Raw genomic sequence first — 17,117 nt, 5'->3', positions numbered from 1 at the left:
ACATAAAATGTGAATACATAAAATAAAGATTCCTATAGTATTTATAGATCAGCTTTTCTGATTAATGGAGAACATTCCCAGAATAAATGCAAGTTTTGCATACTTTTTTTTTGGTTCTTTTTTTCGGAGCTGGGGACCGAACCCAGGGCCTTGCGCTTCCTAGGTAAGCGCTCTACCACTGAGCTAAATCCCCAGCCCTGTTTTGCATACTTTTAATACCACAACAAACATTTTCTTTTCCCAAAGATTCTGAAATGCCTTATACTCAATTGCTTTCCATTAAATAAGAATTTTAGCTGTTGCAGTTCTAAGTAATAGGCATCTTAAGATTAAAATGAAGCGAGGGGGATGGTGAGGTTGGGTAGAGCTCTTGCTGTGCAAGTCTGAACCTCTGAGTTTCAGCCCTGGAAACCACATAAACATGGAGGGAGAAGTGACTGCACAGGTTGCTCTGTGACCTCCACATACACTGGCTGGCATGTGCATGCATGTAGACACTAAGAATAATAAAATCAGTTTCAGAACATAATAAACCCCACTCATTTTTGGATCAAGGCCCGAGTCTGTGCTGGGCAAGCACCGGCACTGGCAAGCCAGACGAGGTCAGGCCAGCACCGGTCGCCAGTCGGCAGTGAACAAGCCGGCGAGCACCCACCTGCTCCGTTCTTCTCACTCTTGGCTGCAGCACTCGTCCGCTTTGGGGTTCGCTTTTGCTTTTTTGCCATTAGCCCACTGTTTGCATCGCTTGGCCTTTTCTGACCCTTCTCTCTGCTCTCTCTCTCGTGGACGATCATGCCACAGGCGCCAGAGGTGACGCTGGCTTCAAATCCGTTTGCTGATTCCCTCTCACACAGGCCTTCCTGCGATTCTTCAGCAATGCTATCAACTTCAATCGTAATGTCACTCTCGCTCTTTATACTTCTGGACTCGTCTTGGCTGAGAGTCAGCGGGGAAGCTACGGAGAAGTTCTGCTGTGCTACGGGAGGTAGGGCAGGCGGGACGGAGCCCAGAGAGTTAGACTCAGAGCCTTCTATTACCACGTCCTCAATACTGGGCTTTTCCTTCTCATCCAAGTCATCCAAGTCTACCTCGTGGCAAACCAAGGTTTCAGGCCCAATCAGAGGCATCACGTCCTCCTCCTCTTTGAGCGGCGTGTGCGCAGGCTCCTCAGCTGGACTGTCTGGCTTCACACCAGTCGGCTCTTGGATGCCCTGGTCTGGCTCCGCGATCAGCGATGGCATCCCTTCACCTTCTGCTTCAAAGCGCTGCTCCACGTGCACGCCTTTCACGCCCTCGGCTACGGCGCTGTCGTCAGACCTTTCTTGGGACAAGCCAGTTGTCATTTCCACGCCGTTCTCAAGTCTTAGTTTCTTCTCTGGGGAGTGTTGTCCCAGGATTTTCCGTTTTAACTTTTTTTCTTTCTCATATTGGTCGACATCATCTTCAGTAGAAGAAAAGTTTTTACATTCGAGTGAAGAAAACTCCAGGCTATGAGTGTCCCCACGAGCTTCGCTGCCTGCTTCCTCCTGGCTGAAAGGGGAAATCTTGATAAGTTCTAAAGAAAGGTCTTTTGTCTTGTTGCGCCTTCCCTTTGCTTTAGGAGACTTCTCCACCTGCTTCTTAAGTTCTTCTGCTTGTTCCACTTTGTCTCCAAAAATGTGCACGATTTGATCGCTGTCTCCCGCCTCCACTGTCAGGGGTTCTGAGGGCTGTGCCTGAGTCCTGTCGTTTTCGTTTGATATATGTACAGTCTTTGGGTTTTCTTCGGCTAGTTTATCATCATGGACATTTTCACTCTTTTCTAATTCTTCTTTAATATCAGGAGAAAGTTCCTCACTTACTGAGCTCTTCTCCAGCTGGTCTTCTGCCTCACTATCAGATGAGCACGAGTCTGTAAGAAATAGCACATGGCACAGGTGGTTATATGAAATACAATGGAATAACTAAACTCCTACTAAGTGTAAGCAAGATCTGGTTATATGAAATACAATGGAATAACTAAACTCCTACTAAGTGTAAGCAAGATCCTTTCATGTACTTCCGAATCTCTATAGAGATCTTTTTATATCAAGTAAATCATAGACTTGTGCTAAAATGTGAGGAGAAGGACTGAAATAAAAGTGTGAGGATAAACGATGTGGTGACACATGCCTTTAATTCTCCCACTCAGGAGGCAGAGGCACAGGCAGGTGGATCTCAGCCATCCTGGACTACAGAGTGAGTTCCAGTACAGCCAAAGCTACACAGAGAAACCCTGTCTCAAAAAAAAACAAACAAAAAAAGAAACAGACAAAGACACAAAACTAGTATGTTAAATGACATAACCTGACGCACTACAAAGATTAACTACTTTGTTTCCTAGAGGACTGTGACATTCTACCTAAAATTAGTCTGGATTAAAATGAGGAATATCAATTCTCCATACTTTAAATGGCTTTAGAACAGGCAAGACACCTGCTGGCAAAACAAAGTATTCACTTTCTGTCAGAGAATTTTTCAACAAAACTATAAATGTAAAATGTAAAAACTATCCATATATTGTCTATGCCCTCCCTCGAGAATTTTAGAAAGGTAAACACTGAAGATGTTCGTTATTTTAAAGATGGCATTGGGTTCTTAGTGTGTAGGCTGGTTAGTCTAGGCATCCCTGAAACCCAGATATCCCCCTGCCTCTGTCTCTTAAGTACTGGGGTTAAAAGTGTGCGACTCCACTGTACTTGGCAACGTTTTATGTTTTCTGCTTGTTTCTCCGTCTTTTAGAATTTCTAGTTGATGAACAGGAGCATGTGCATGTATATAGTGTATGATATCTATGCCTGGTGCCCATGGAGGCCAAGAGGGGAGGCAGATACCATGGAGCTGGAGGTACGGACTTTAGAAAAGCGTGTGGTGTTGAGTACTGAAGCCCAGGCTTCTGCCAGAGCTGCAAGACCTGGACGTTTTCTCGGTCCCCTGAATGAGTATATCAGAAAGTATACAAGTTTTGTGGTTTTAGTAAAACTGTAATGTAGAGTTCCATTTTCTCACATTCAAACATTCTTCAGTTACGCATTTCTGTGACCCTGATGTGGATGGTTGTGAAGGCTAACACTGCACCAGCACATGCCTCCTGAGAATCAGCACACACTTCCAAGAAACCTTGCATCTGTATGGTTCCTGTATGTATGGTAACCTGCCAGCAGGGGGCAGGAGGAGGAAAGACGCCCTTTCATGGCATAGGCACGGTAGCTGATGGTAAACCTTCCTTTAGTATCCAAGGAGAGTAATTTTATAATACCACCATTTAAGATCTCTTAAATTACATAGGAAAATGATGGGGAGGTGAGGAGGACGTAAAAGCACTCCTCTACCCATTAGCCTGCGCTCTCCTGTTAACAGGCTATAGGTGCCAAACTTACAGGAGACATTGGTACATCACGTGGTTCGAAGCAGAGCCCAGCACAGTTGGACTCAAGGACTATTTCATAACCCTACAGCACACCGGCTGTATCTAAAACCCTATGATATACAGCATCCTGGGTTAATATCACTCGAGTTTAAACTAAAATATACCACAAATTAAGTATTAGCTGCTAAGTAAATTCTGTAGTTTCAATCACTTAGGTTACAAATCAAGGCAACCTACTATGAATCTCACCAAGTGGCCATCATGGGCCACACAGTTATATGTTGGTCAAAGATGGTTGCATATAATTGTGGCCCTATTGTATTTAAGCTCTTATCACCTAGGGACACTAGCCCCTAAGTTCAGTAAGCACCCTCTATGACATTTGTGCAATGATGAGGCCCTTTTAGAATATGTCCCATTGTTCAGTGATGCATATGTGTACGTGCACACATATATAAGCATCTTACATACATGCAAAAGGGCAAACCCAGGCCCCTCTGTTTCACTGGACAGAGCCATGCTGCCTGTCACAATACCATGGGCACTTCTGGTACCTGATTTTCCTTCACTGTTTGATGTCTTAGATAAACTGTATGGCATGTTTGACGAAAAAGTAGATTTTAAAGGCGGTCTTCCCCGTTTGGACTTCTGCCTCTCTTCATCCCTCTTTTCGTCCTTTTCGCTATCTTCTTTATTCTGGTCAACGACAATAAAATGCATGAGAAAGGCCAAGGCCTTTCAGAAATGAACATTCCATTTTTTTCTAAGAAAATCTATTAACTCCAGAACAAAAAGGTCAGTTAATTTAAATGCAAAATACTAGAATGTGCTTATAGAAAAATCTAGAACAGTTTCCTAACGTATTCATTTGAATAAAATCACTCGCCCAGCTCCTCATTGCCTGCAGAGGGGATGAAAGGCATCAGAGACAGACAAAGCACGAGGCAGACCTCTACAGCAGGAACCGGACAGAAGGCGTGGGCAAGTGTACAGTGGGCCCTCAGACAGGGCTGACACTGTGAAGGTGGAGGGAGAGAACAGTGGGTTTCCAGAGTGAAGAGGTCCTCTGTGTGGCTCTAAGGATGGATAATGGCATTACACATCTGCCCAAGGCACAGAGACCCAGCGATGTCCTACACCTCTGATTTCCACCTTCCCCAGTGTAAACTATGGGTGTTTACCACTATAACAAGTGGACCCCTCTTGTGAGGGTAAGGGCCAGCAGTACATAACCCATGCCCACTTAGGGCAAAGGGCACATCGGTAATTCCTGTACCTTCTTATTTTGCTATGAAGGCAAAACTACTAAAAAACAGAACCTAACAGAAAAGATACAGTGTGAATAATTCCCACACCTACAAGTGTTATGAATGTATGGACATACCTTAACTTTCTTCTTTTGTTTTTTCTTTGGTCCACCTTTGTCCAACGGCCAGATTATCCTGTCAGCTTTTACCCATTCATCATATCTTAAAGAAAAAAAGTTCACCTTTCACAATGATACCCTAAGTGAGATATATTCACACTCACACACATGCACTCCGCAGTGAGATAAACCCTGTTCCTGCTGAGCAGTGCTGGCACACGCCTTTGAACCCAGCACTGGGAGGCAGAAGCAGGCAGATTTCTGAGTTCAAGCCAGTCTGGTCTACAGAGAGTTTCAGGGCAGGCAGGGCTACAAAGAGAAATTCCAACCCTCAAAATAACAACAAAGAGTAGAAAAGAGCTTCTTCGAGGTTCGGCGAGAGGGCCAGGTGGGTAAAGTCCCGATTCTAAACTATTTGAACTGCTTTGTTTTCAGTTCTCACAATCTGAACTTAGAAGCAGATTTCATTCTAGAATTCATCCTACTGATAATACAAAGATGTCAATTGGCAAATAATCAGCTCCCAACCACTTATCAAGTCCTCTTTTCTTGTCCTCCCTGAAGCTCTCGGATCGATTATTCCTAATAAAGCTTAATTATGAAATATGTCACCATTAAGACTGAAGTATAGAGATATTTGTATTACGTTTAATTTTCTTTATCTACATGTATTTTCTTTAGCCCAAGCTGAAGACTCATTTCTCTTGTACCTTTCTGTAAAACATTTCAACACTTTGAACTTCAACACAATTCTTCCCATTCCTAACAGAGACAAATAGATTAAACTATCCAGAATTAATAACCCTTCTTGCATTATACAAGTACACAACAGTCATAATAGTCAATAACACTGTAAACTCGTTGCCATGGAGAAGTGCAAAGCACATGGCTCAAGTATGTACAGGTTTTAGCTGCCCTGATACCATGATGTTTATAGTACATCTTAAAAGTCATTTTCTCGCAGATTACCCAAGATAAATTATTATCTTTGGAACAGAGGTGGCTAATAATACCTTATATATCAATATTTTTTAAATTTCAACATTTATTGAGGGCCTACTAATTAATATACCAGGCACTATTATACACACACACAGACACAGACACATACACTATATAATTAAATAATTAAATACAATCTTCTATGTGCAATAAGAAAGATATACACTTGATTTAGGGCTAAAAAGAAGAAAACATCGTGCTCCTGAATTTCCCAGGACACTTCAGACCAAAGGACAGTCTATCTGGAGGTCCTCAGCATGGTCCTCCCTGGCCTGGTCTAAGTGATAGGTCAGGCAGGTGTTAACAGCCTCACTGGGGCTCCTCTCACACCGATGTTCCCATTTTAGAAATAGGACTAAATTATCCAGGAATCATGAGGGTTCTTTGGATGCCAGAGTATGCTAACATACGACAAAGGACTACAAGGGAGAGTCATAAAGGAAAGCCTCTGAGAGACACAGCAGGAATGCACGACAGAGGAGACGGCTGCAAACAGACCTGGGTCTGAGGGAAACGGACACAGGCTGCAGCTGCCCGAGCGGGGAAGTGGTCCCTCTCCCAAGTTTATCAGGACTCCAGCTCCTTTATAAAGAACTCAAACCCCAGTACATTTGCACACACCTAGAACGTCGGAAAGGCGTGCGTGGTATGGCTCCACATTAGCTCAGAGCAGCCACAGGCTCACACACACCTTCAAAAGGCTTAAGAGAAAAGCAGAACTTTAACACTGAGCCTCAGTGCTGCTCTAACTTGCGCTGACTCTCACAGCTAGACTGAGTTGTCCTTCCCTTGAACATAAGCAATTTCACAGACAAGTCTGCTCCATGCTCATGGAGGATCAAAACAGAAAGAAGACAACGTCAATCATGTCTAAACACAGAAAAAACAGGACACTGTCCAAGCCACAAAAATGGCAGAATATCCTTTTCCCCTTGCTTCTTTACCAATTCGAGGATTTACTTTGATCTAACCATCTCTCCTTCTAGGTAAGATTTATTAAGAAAACCAATCCTAGAATTACATCGGCTTCCTGACTGTGTCAGCACAGAACAAAGACTTTCTTAAACCTCCCACCTAGCAGAAGCTCAAACCCAAGCCCTACCCAGCACAGACTTTAACTCCTCAGCCAACAGCAAACCACTGCAGCGCCTGACACTGGCTTCTGAGGAAGGGAACGAGGCTCGCGCAGTCTAGAGCTGTGTCCTCGCTCCTTCACAGGGCTGCAAGGTTTTCAGAGTCCTGCACATCCCTCTTTCCTCAGATGGGGCCCTAGCTTTCACAGGCCCCGCCATTGCCCTGCCAGTATGCCCATGTCTACCCCTCTTCTGGTCTGCTCCCTATAAAAGAGTAATAAACTCAGTTGCTTCAAGGGCAGAGCCTGCTGGTTTCCGGTGGGAAGCACTGGTAGTTTATAAAGCAGTGCAGAAGTCAAAGACCTTGGATATTTCCAACCAAGGCGAGCCTTGTAAGCACACAAGGGCTCCGTGCAACACTGCTCTTTTTTTAACCCCCTAACAGAAGAAAGAGCTTTACTGCTTACCTGACATTCCAACCATAATAATGCACCAGGTACAAAACCTCCCCGTCATCCATCTCGGTGCTTTTGATGCTGGCTTCATAAATTTTCTGAGTTTTTCCTCGTCCATACTTGACCTTCACTTTGGTTCCTGTCAGGCAGGGCTCCGTGTCATCCTCGTCGTCCTCCCCTTCCGAGTCACACCTGCTTTCAGTTTCTTCCCTGCAGTGAATTACAACATTGATTAATGCTACCAATAGCTCAACGGAGGGCAAAATAGGAACTGAGAAGAGATCCAGCGTGTCGAGTCCTTACAACCTAAGTTTACCTTGGTGACATGTCAGTGCAGGAGGAGGAGGAGGAGGAGGAGGAGAAGGAGAAGACTTCACGGACTATTTACTGAGGAGTTTATTATGTAAAGGTTGCACAAGGGTAAACCTATACTTCTTAAAGGCCAATCAATAATCACAGTTAATGATGATGCAGAGTCAATAAACAAATCACTTGGAAACCAAGAAAGTAAAAGCCATGTGCCCTAGAATGGTCGTTGGGATGCATTCACATGACACCTTACGGGTGAGAGTGCTCTAAAGCTATCTTATAAATCCTTGCAGCTAACTATCGCACGTCTCCTTCAGCACTACTGTCTCCTCACTTTACAAGGGTTCCTAGCAAGACACTGTTTGGTGGGTTAACATAAGGAACAAAGGCACCTCCCTTAGTCACCCTCTCTGACTGGATTCTGCTTTAGGTGAAGCTACTGCTGAAATTATAGGAGAGCGATGGTAGAGCAGAACTTTCTAAGTCTGTGTTGGTGCAACTTTTGTTTCAATAATCAAATGCAAAGAGGATTCATATGAAAAGCCCAGCACTATCTGGAACTGTATCCATAAAGTGTATTGTTGTCTCAGCGGCCACTGAGGTGTTCTGCGTAGGCCAAAGCCTCAGAAGAGGTCTTAAGGAGCCATGAGCGTCTACAGTACACACGGGCATCTTTCAGTGGGCCCTGGTACATGACTGAAGCTTTCACGGCTAATCTGCTTCGGGAATATTTGCTCTTCAGGGACACTTCTCATAGATGTCTTGAAGAAATCATTGTCAACACTGGAGAAAACCTACGTAGAACAGAAATCTCCATGAGCCTTGACACAGACTGGGACTATATGCTGGCTGTAGTTTGTACACTCAACTTTTATTTAATAAAACAGAATTATTATCCTTTGCATGGAAGTCTGAATTCTTAGCTCTAAAATATTTGCTGCATTTATGTATCAAGTATGAAGCATGTTAGCTATACTTAGTTACAGACTCATAATTAGAACTTTTAAAGTAGCTGACCTTTGCTTAACACTCCGTTTAAATATTTAAAACTGTGCTCATCACTTGCAGCTGCTACTTTTTAAGTCCTGAATTCTACTTCGTGACACAACTTGTAAAAACTAGACTAGTGCACAGACAACTACGAGAGCTCACTCTGGAGTCCCCGTCAAGCACCGGATGCCTCCGCTGCTCATCAGTGTCTACTTCTCTAACCACTAACTCTCCCAATGGGTTATTGACAAAGAATGTCAGCTCTCGTCTGGACACAGCAGGCCACGTTCTCCAAATGTAGCATAAAGATCTCAAACTTCTAGAAAACGTACCACTACATGATTAAAAAAAAAAAAATAACAGGAGAAAAGCGTCTACTTTCAAGTAAGAGTATTATGATGTTTTAAAACTTGATTTTTAGTTACACCTAAACACTAGTCAATTCACGGACCACATGTGCAGAATGGCCCACTGTGGAGCATGGTGAGACCTCACCTTATCTAGCTCATCTGCCTGATCTGGGCTATGTTTAAGTCACTTCACTCCAAGTCTACTACATGGAAAAAAGATACAGTTTTCACTCAACAGCAAATAAAATGGACATTAAAAAGCTGGATTTGATTGATGAGATGTGGGGCAAGGATGTATTTTCCAAACTAGACTCAGGGGTGCATGCCACATTCGCTAATACAGTAACTTGAAAAAGAAAAGTGTCTTAAACCAACTGACACAGAAGCATCTCTTGTCCTGTGCACCCATGTGCTTGTTAGCTTTCCCACATTGTACCTTTTTTAAAATGGAATTTTTGCTGTCGCTGTTTCCTCTTGTCCACTTCCTCCATTTTCTCCAGCTCCCTTCCCTGCTGTCAACTGCAGGACCTTTCTTTTGACTGGTGGCGCAGCCTTCTTTGAGGCCACTGTTTAGGGCACAAGTGCTATTAAAATGGTGCGACCAGTATATTCTCCAATTCCGAAAGGCGATACACATCATCTTCACAATGTGTCTCACCTTCATCAGACAAGAGGAACGGAAGTCCCAATAAGAAGACAGCCCCTCACACCTGAATCTCTAAACAGGATCAAAGTGCAGCTGGGCCCCTACAGGCGCCTCTGGAGAACAGACAAGACAATGTACCTCTCTTGGCTTTTCTCTTCCTCCTCCTCCGAGTCTCTCTCGGAATCCTCCTGCTGTTTGATCTTCTTCTCTTTGTGCTTTGGTGTGGTTTTCCTCCCGAGAAGCAGCTCAGTTTCCTTCTTCTCCGCTATGTCATAGTCGTCGTCATCAGCATCCTTGTTGTCTATATCATCTCCGATCAATTTGTCTTCAATTTTCTCTTCTTCTAGTTCTTTTTTAATACAATTTGCCTCTCGAACAATTTTCCTTCTCCCCTAGTAGAGGAGATAAAAGCTTTAAGAGAGGGAACGCTACCAAAGAGAAAGACACCTTTGCAGCTTTCAGTGACGCCCCACGGCCGTGACTGTGCTGCGTCCTGGCTTGAGATCAGAATCTGAACACTGATTAACTCACAGGACTATTCTCTTCCATTTGCAAGTAAAAGAATAATCAATATAAATCTCTTAATTATGTCCAACGCTACCACAATCCCTGGACACATGATACACATGGAGACTCTTTGCCCCTGGTACAGCTCAGTGGAAAAGGAAGGAGCCCCTGCAAAGCTGTCTTCGGCATCTAGCACCCCACACCCCCACACAGTGCTTACAACATTGTTTTACTCCATTTTGTCTGCAGTGCTGGGGTTTTGCACATCCTTAGCAAGTGTCCTTGTCCAGGGCTCCATCCCTAACCCTATACTTGTTAAATAAGATAAAAGAGTTTAAATGAATCATTTATATGCCAGCGGTAGAATTTCCCACTAATAATGTTAGGCTGGCAAGCTGGCTCAGAGAGAAGGTGTGCACTTGCCAGCAAGCCTGATGACCTGAGCTCATGACCTGGACTCATGGTCATGGAAGGAGGAAGTGACTCCCACAAATCATTCTCTGACCTTCACATGTGTGTACATACACAATACACACACACACACACACACACACACACACACACACACACACACACACAGAGTAAATGTTTAAAAAAAAGTTCAAGTTACTAATAATAATCTTCATAAACCTACCCCCTAATTTATGACCTCTTTGAAAGTTCTGTGATCTCTAGTCATGTTGTGTATTAAAACAAAAGTTAAATATTTTATTACAATAAAATCAAGTGTCAGGAGCTAAAAAGATGACTAAATAGTTAAGAGCACTGACTACTCTTTCAGAGGTCCTGAGTTCAATTCCCAGCAACCACATGGTGGCTCACAACCATCTGTAATGAGATCTGATGCCCTCTTCTGGTGTGTCTGAAGACAGCTACAGTATGCTCATATACATTAAATAAATAAATCAATCTTTTTAAAGAAATCACTATCAGTACATTTACGTGTTCTACTTTAAGGACCTAATAGCATCAGTGTCTAGAATGTGAGAGGTAACACAGTGGTTGAGAGCTCGGGATGCTCTTCTACAAGGCCCAAATCTGGTTCCCAGGATGCCTTATCAAGGGGCTCACAACCGCTTGTAAGTCCAGCTCCTGGAGATCTAACATCCTCTTCTGGGTACCCACGCACAACTGAAACATATACATACACATAAAACTAAGCTAACTGAGTTTTATGAATAAGTACCGAGATCTCTCGTGGGGTTACAGGAGCCACCAGTCCTGCCTCCGGAAGCCTGTACCAAGCATCTTGCTTGTCAGCTGTGAAACTGGTAGGCCGTTTCAAGACATCCTAAACGTTCCCTCAGGTCAATCTAAGACTTCCCTCCTCTACCTGGAATTGAAGGGGATTTAAAAGAAAAGGAGGAGGAGCCGAGGAGGTGACGCAGCATCTAGGGGTGCTTGGTGTGCAGAGTCCTGCATCTGCCTTTAAACAACCCACACATGCACCCATAACCAGTGCTGGGGCTTAGCAGGGGAAAATGGCAGGGCCACTGGGAACTGCTGCCCACAGCCTGCCTCCAGGTAGCGAGAGGCCAGATTTCAAAGGACTAAGGCAGTAAGGGAGACAGCAAGAGACCTGACATCCTTCCATTTGCAGAGATACACACATGCAACACACACACATACACACACACATACACACATACACACACACACACACACACACACACACACACACACACACACACACACCCCTAACAGGTCGACAGGGCATGGTAGAGTTTACCCTTCTAATTCCAACACTTAGAAAATGGGAGACTGGGGCTGGAGAGATGGCTCAGTGGTTAAGAGCACCGACTGCTCTTCCCAAGGTCCTGAGTTCAAATCCCAGCAACCACATGGTGGCTCACAACCATCTGAAATGAGTCTGATGCCCTCTTCTGGTGTGTCTGAAGATAGCGACAGTGTAATCATAATATATAATAAATAAATAAAATGTTTTTAAAAAAAAAAAAAAAGAAAATGGGAGACTGGAAGGTCAAAAGTGCACAGTTATACATAGGTACATAGTGAGTTGAGTCTAGCCTGGGCTGTTTGAATCCCTCTCTTAAATTAAAATAAACTAAATAACAAAACTTTAAAAAGACTTCACTTATTAGATGATAGAACAGTCCGTTTAAAAACAGGATTTCTGGGGGCTGGAGAGATGCTTCAATGTCTCGGTGGTTAAGAGTACTTGAGGCTCTTGCAAAAGACCTGAAGATAGCTTAAAACCATCTATAACCCCGGTTGCAGGCGATCTGGTGACCTTTGCTGGCCTCTCCGGGCTCTAGATAAGCATTTGATACACAGATATACATGTTGGCAATCACTGGTACACGTAATATAAACATAAAGAACTCTGGGCTTTGGAGAAAGCGCACTGACTGCTCTTCCAGAGGTCCTGAGTTCAATTCCCAGCAACCACATGGCAGTTCACAAACCATCTGTAATGGGATCCGATGCCCTCTTCTGGTGTGTCTGAAGACATCCACAGTGTACTTATATATAATAAATAATTTTTTTTTTAATTAAGCAATTCTTTTTTTAAAAAAGAGGGAAAAACCCAACAGGATGTTTGGACAACTTTAAGAAAAGGTATCTTCACCTTTCCCTTCCATTAAATATGGCTTCACCAACTAGTAAGATACATTAGGAACTGAGAGCCAGGTGTGGTAAGCCATACCTTTAATCCCCGCACTCGGGAAGCAGAAGCAAACAAATATCTGTGACTTTGAGGACAGAATGGTATAGGACAACTAAAGATACATAATAACCATGTCTCAAAAATTAAAATATTTTTTTCTTTTTTTTTTCCGGGGCTGGGGACCGAACCCAGGACCTTGCGCTTCCTAGGTAAGCGCTCTACCACTGAGCCAAATCCCCAACCCCCAAAATATTTTTTAAAAAAAGGAAATTCTGGGGTCGGAGAATTAGCTCAATGGTAGAGCGCTTGCCTAGCAAACACAAGGCCCTGGGTTCGGTCCCCAGCTCCGAAAAAAAGAAAAAGAAAAAGAAAAAAAAAAAAAAAAGGAAATTCTTTGATAGTGTGGCAACCCATAAAAGAATAAATCACGCTATGCAGCAATCACTGGGCATGGATCAGAATAGTGAACAGCAAACCTTCACAAGACTTTCATCAATGGAGAGGATCACAGGGGACCGGGTGAGTCATGGGAAAATAAAAATCAATGTGTGCACAAATAAAGCCATGCAGTACACACACAGATTTATAGGAAGCACAGTAGTTTGGGAGCACAGGGTTACCCAGAGGTAATTCATTCAACTACTTAATGAGCACTTTCTATGTGCTGTGCGTCTTTATTCTAGAAGCCTAGGATCTCATCAATGAGCAAAATCAACACTCATCCTTGCCTTCATGAGATGCAATGTTAGTGCAGAGGGAAGAAAAAAGATCAAATCAATTCAGACTGAGCACGTACATCCCAAATAACAGGAGCAAGAAAGTCGGTAGGAAACAATTGTAAACACAGCAACCAGCGCAACCAGTGAAGGCTTCACCGGGGTGACATTTGAGCAAGAAACTGGAAGAAGAAGGAGGAGGAGGAGGAGGGGGGAAGGAGGAGGAGGAGGAGGAGGGGAGGGGAAGGAGGAGGAGGAAGAGGGGAGGGGAAGGAGGAGGAGGAGGAGGAGGAGAAGGACGTGGGACTGAGCCAGACAACAAAGATTCAGGCTGGCCTGAGCCATGCTGTTCGCCCACGCTGAACTCACGGGCTCTTGCCTTGGGATCCTGAGTGTGTGATTACAAGCGTGAACTATCATGCAGGGAGAGGACGCAGGCAGAGGGAGTCATACACACTGTCCAGAGAGAAAGGCCGCTATAACAACGTCACTGCAACATTACTAAACACTGGAACATAAACCAGGTTTTCATAACAAATATTTTGTGCATATATGAACATGCCCACAATAAAACGTTTAAACGAATGCTTGAGCAGATAAAATGTAAGAACTCACTCTTGGCGACTTTAGTTCTGTGTCTTCTCTGTCGCTTTCACTGTTTGAGTCAATGTTCTCCTCGGGTTCACTCTTCACATCCATTAAAGGCATTTCCTGGGCTACTTTTAGAGCCTCGTCCATTGATTCTTCAAAGTCTTTTTTTTCCTCTTTTACTTTTGGTTCATGGTGGTGAATAGTTCTAAACTGAATATTTGCGGAACGGCAGTACTCCTCAAAACCATAGAGATATCTAAACACACAATGTTTCATCCTAAGAAATCTTAGTCTTTACACTTAACATGAATACTAGGTAAATATGTAGTAAATTTAAAAGCATTCTTTGTATGTTAGTAAATGCTCTAGAACAGCAGTTCTCAACCTATGGGTCACAATCTCTCTGGAGGCCGAACCACCCCTTCATAGGGGTCGTGCATCAGAGATCCTTCATATCAGATATTTAATTATGATTCATAATAGCAGAGAATGACAGTTATGAAGTAGCAAGGAAAATAACTTCATGGTTGGGGGTCATCACAGCACGTGAACTTTATTCAAGGGTCAGAGAGTTAGGAAGGTTGAGAGCCACGGCTTAGAACACGTATGACTAGAAACTACAGAGGATGAGCTGGATCTGCAAATGATGTGCCCTCCTGCATCTTGGACTTGAGGAAATCGGCATCACAAGGGAAGTGGAGCACAGTAGGCTGTAACTCAGGATAGCGTTCACTCCCACGTGTCTGCTAGCCCAAACGTTTAACATTTATATGCTGTCCCAAACATTTATGGCCCTCGTTTGCAGTGTTACTGCAATAAACGAGGGCTGTTCCCTGTAAATGATTATGTTGGGGTGGGGAGGTGCTGTTCAAGACAGTGTTTCTCCATATAGCCCTGTAACTCACTCTGGTAGGCCAGGTTGGCCTTAAACTCAGAGATCTTTCTGCCTCTGCTTCTCTGAGTGCTGGGATTAAAGGCCCGTGCCATTACTGCCTGGCTTAACTTTTTATTGATTCTTTGTGAATAGGACATCATACATCCCAATCCCAGTCCTCTCCCCATCCCTTCATATCTACCCTTGCAACCTTCCCCCAAAAGAGAAAAAGAATAAAACTAAAACCAAAAACCTACCGAACAAAAAAGATTTTGCCATGGAAGCTATGTTGCGTGAGGTGTCTGACACAATATAACCTTTGGGCCAAACAGCTTTTCCTGCTAATATTTATTCTGTAATAAAGCTGGACTACTTACTTTCTATAAGCAGTTTTTACATTGTAGGAAGCAGCTGAATTCAAAATTGGAATGCCAAGGTCCATATAAATTTGCTTCCATACAGCACCGCTGTCAATCTGGAAAATAAGAGTTTTGTTAGTAACTGCCATTACACTAGCATTCTGTGTTCTTTAAGAAAATGCTATGGCAGTGAAGCATCAGGCACCCAGACTTCTCGATGTGCAAGCACACGTTTCTAAAGCAATGGCATACTTACACTGTCACATCCCCCCTGATGATAGACCAGTCTGAAGAGTTTGAAGAGATTGAGATCTTTATAGCCCAACACAGGTGCTTTGTTGATTGGAGTACCTGTTTTTATGTCAGAAGGAAAAATAAAAGTATTCAGTCCAATGAAAAATACTAATTTGATACAGTAAAGATACTTTTTTTTTGTCCACTTTTCCCCCCCCATCTTTATTAAATTGGTTATTTCTTATTTACATTTCAAATGTTATTCCCTTTCCCAGTTTCCAGGCCAACATCCCCCTAACCCCTCCCTCTCCCCCTCTACATGGGTGTTCCCCTCCCCATGCTCCCAAGATACTGACTTCTAATTCAACAAATTTCACTCACTGGAGGTATACATTTAAAGGTCCTTAAACCACTTAAGACATAAAGTCTTTCTCCCCTGTGTTCTGTATGCAGTTTTGTGGGCTCTCTGAAATTTAGGAGTTGCTCACTTCTGCCTCTATGCCAAAGAAATGGCTAAAATTAAATTAAAAATTGAGACTGCTGGTTGTGGCCCACTGAAGCGTGAGCAAATGAAGCACGAAGGCTACAGCTCCTTCCTTTCTGTGGTTCTGTGCAAGATTTTTCAAAGCCACAGAATGTCTAGAGCCAAATTACTCAAAGACTTTCTAAGACTAAAACCTGTCAGAGTGTGATGATTTATAACCGTTCTCTTTCTTCTACTTCTACTGGGAATGCTATCCCACTCAAAAAGAGGCTGATGTCTGTTATCTTCAGCTCAAGAAGATCAAGGATCAAGTGATTTTATTCTCTGTGAGTGCTTTACCACTGTGATAAATTACTATGCATCTGAGGTTCTGAGTTCAATTCCCAGCAACCACATGTGGCTCACAACCATCTACAATGGGTCTGATGCCTTCTCCTGATGTATCTGAAGACAGTATATGAGTGTACTCATATACATAAAATAAATAAAATACTATGCAGAGTAATGTTATGATTGGTCACTTTTTAACTTTTTTTTTTTACTTATTTAGTATTTAGTATTCTACGTGTATATATGCCTGCACACCAGAAGAGTGTATCAGATCCCATTATAGATGGTTTTGATCCTTTATGTGGTTGCTGGGAATTGAACTCAGGACTTATGGAAGAGCAGCCAGTGGTCTTAACCTCTGAGCTATCTCTCCAGCCCAACTGGTCACTTTTTATCTCTGACTAGTTCATTCTTTTTACAAATACAAGGTAGACCAAGTGTAACTATGTAAATAATTATTTCTATGGATTCTACTTAAAATAGCTTGTTTTTATTCATCTAATTGGCATCAGGAATAACTGATTCATAGGCCTTCATCGGAATATAACGCACTCCTAATAAGGCAAAATCAATGCACATACCTCAAATATAAGGCCATTAAAAACAACATACCTCTGTCTTCCATAAACTTATAAAGCTGTTGGAGGAAGTTGTCCCTCTCTTCAGGATCAAGTTCTTCCTCAGGCTGTAAAGGCAAGCACAGTGAACGGAGAGAGATACAGTGTTATCATTGTTGGTGTGAATCCCTGGTGGTCACAAAGAGATACAGTTATCATTGTTGGTGTGAATCCCTGGTAGTCACAAAGAGATACAG

At 43.1% G+C, this 17,117-nt stretch overlaps 1 protein-coding gene across 11 annotated transcripts in view; it reads right to left on the bottom strand.

The window, feature by feature from the left end:
• The window catches only part of Arid4a (AT-rich interaction domain 4A), a 77,559-nt gene that overhangs the window by 16,387 nt on the left and 44,055 nt on the right, over nucleotides 1-17,117 (bottom strand). For 10 of the 11 annotated variants that reach the window (XR_010052092.1, XR_010052090.1, XR_010052094.1 and 7 more), the window contains 9 exons: nucleotides 16,916-16,988; nucleotides 15,512-15,606; nucleotides 15,274-15,371; nucleotides 14,047-14,278; nucleotides 9,718-9,971; nucleotides 7,297-7,494; nucleotides 4,773-4,857; nucleotides 3,943-4,084; nucleotides 656-1,891 (listed from right to left, as the gene is read on the bottom strand). Coding sequence is in view for 4 of the 11 variants with exons in the window: in NM_001395713.1 (NP_001382642.1) it covers nucleotides 656-1,891; nucleotides 3,943-4,084; nucleotides 4,773-4,857; nucleotides 7,297-7,494; nucleotides 9,718-9,971; nucleotides 14,047-14,278; nucleotides 15,274-15,371; nucleotides 15,512-15,606; nucleotides 16,916-16,988 (2,413 nt within the window). In the remaining 7 variants the exon portion in view is untranslated. Of the gene's footprint in view, nucleotides 1-655; nucleotides 1,892-3,942; nucleotides 4,085-4,772; nucleotides 4,858-7,296; nucleotides 7,495-9,369; nucleotides 9,592-9,717; nucleotides 9,972-14,046; nucleotides 14,279-15,273; nucleotides 15,372-15,511; nucleotides 15,607-16,915; nucleotides 16,989-17,117 lie in introns of those variants that run through there. The other variant, XM_039112259.2, reaches the window with a different exon arrangement.

The sequence above is a fragment of the Rattus norvegicus genome, chromosome 6 (genome assembly GCF_036323735.1).
Source record: "Rattus norvegicus strain BN/NHsdMcwi chromosome 6, GRCr8, whole genome shotgun sequence".
In the NCBI taxonomy this organism is placed as follows: Eukaryota; Metazoa; Chordata; class Mammalia; order Rodentia; family Muridae; genus Rattus; species Rattus norvegicus.
The sequence above is the reverse complement of the archived record's forward strand: the minus strand, read 5'-3'. Positions and strand labels throughout refer to the sequence as shown.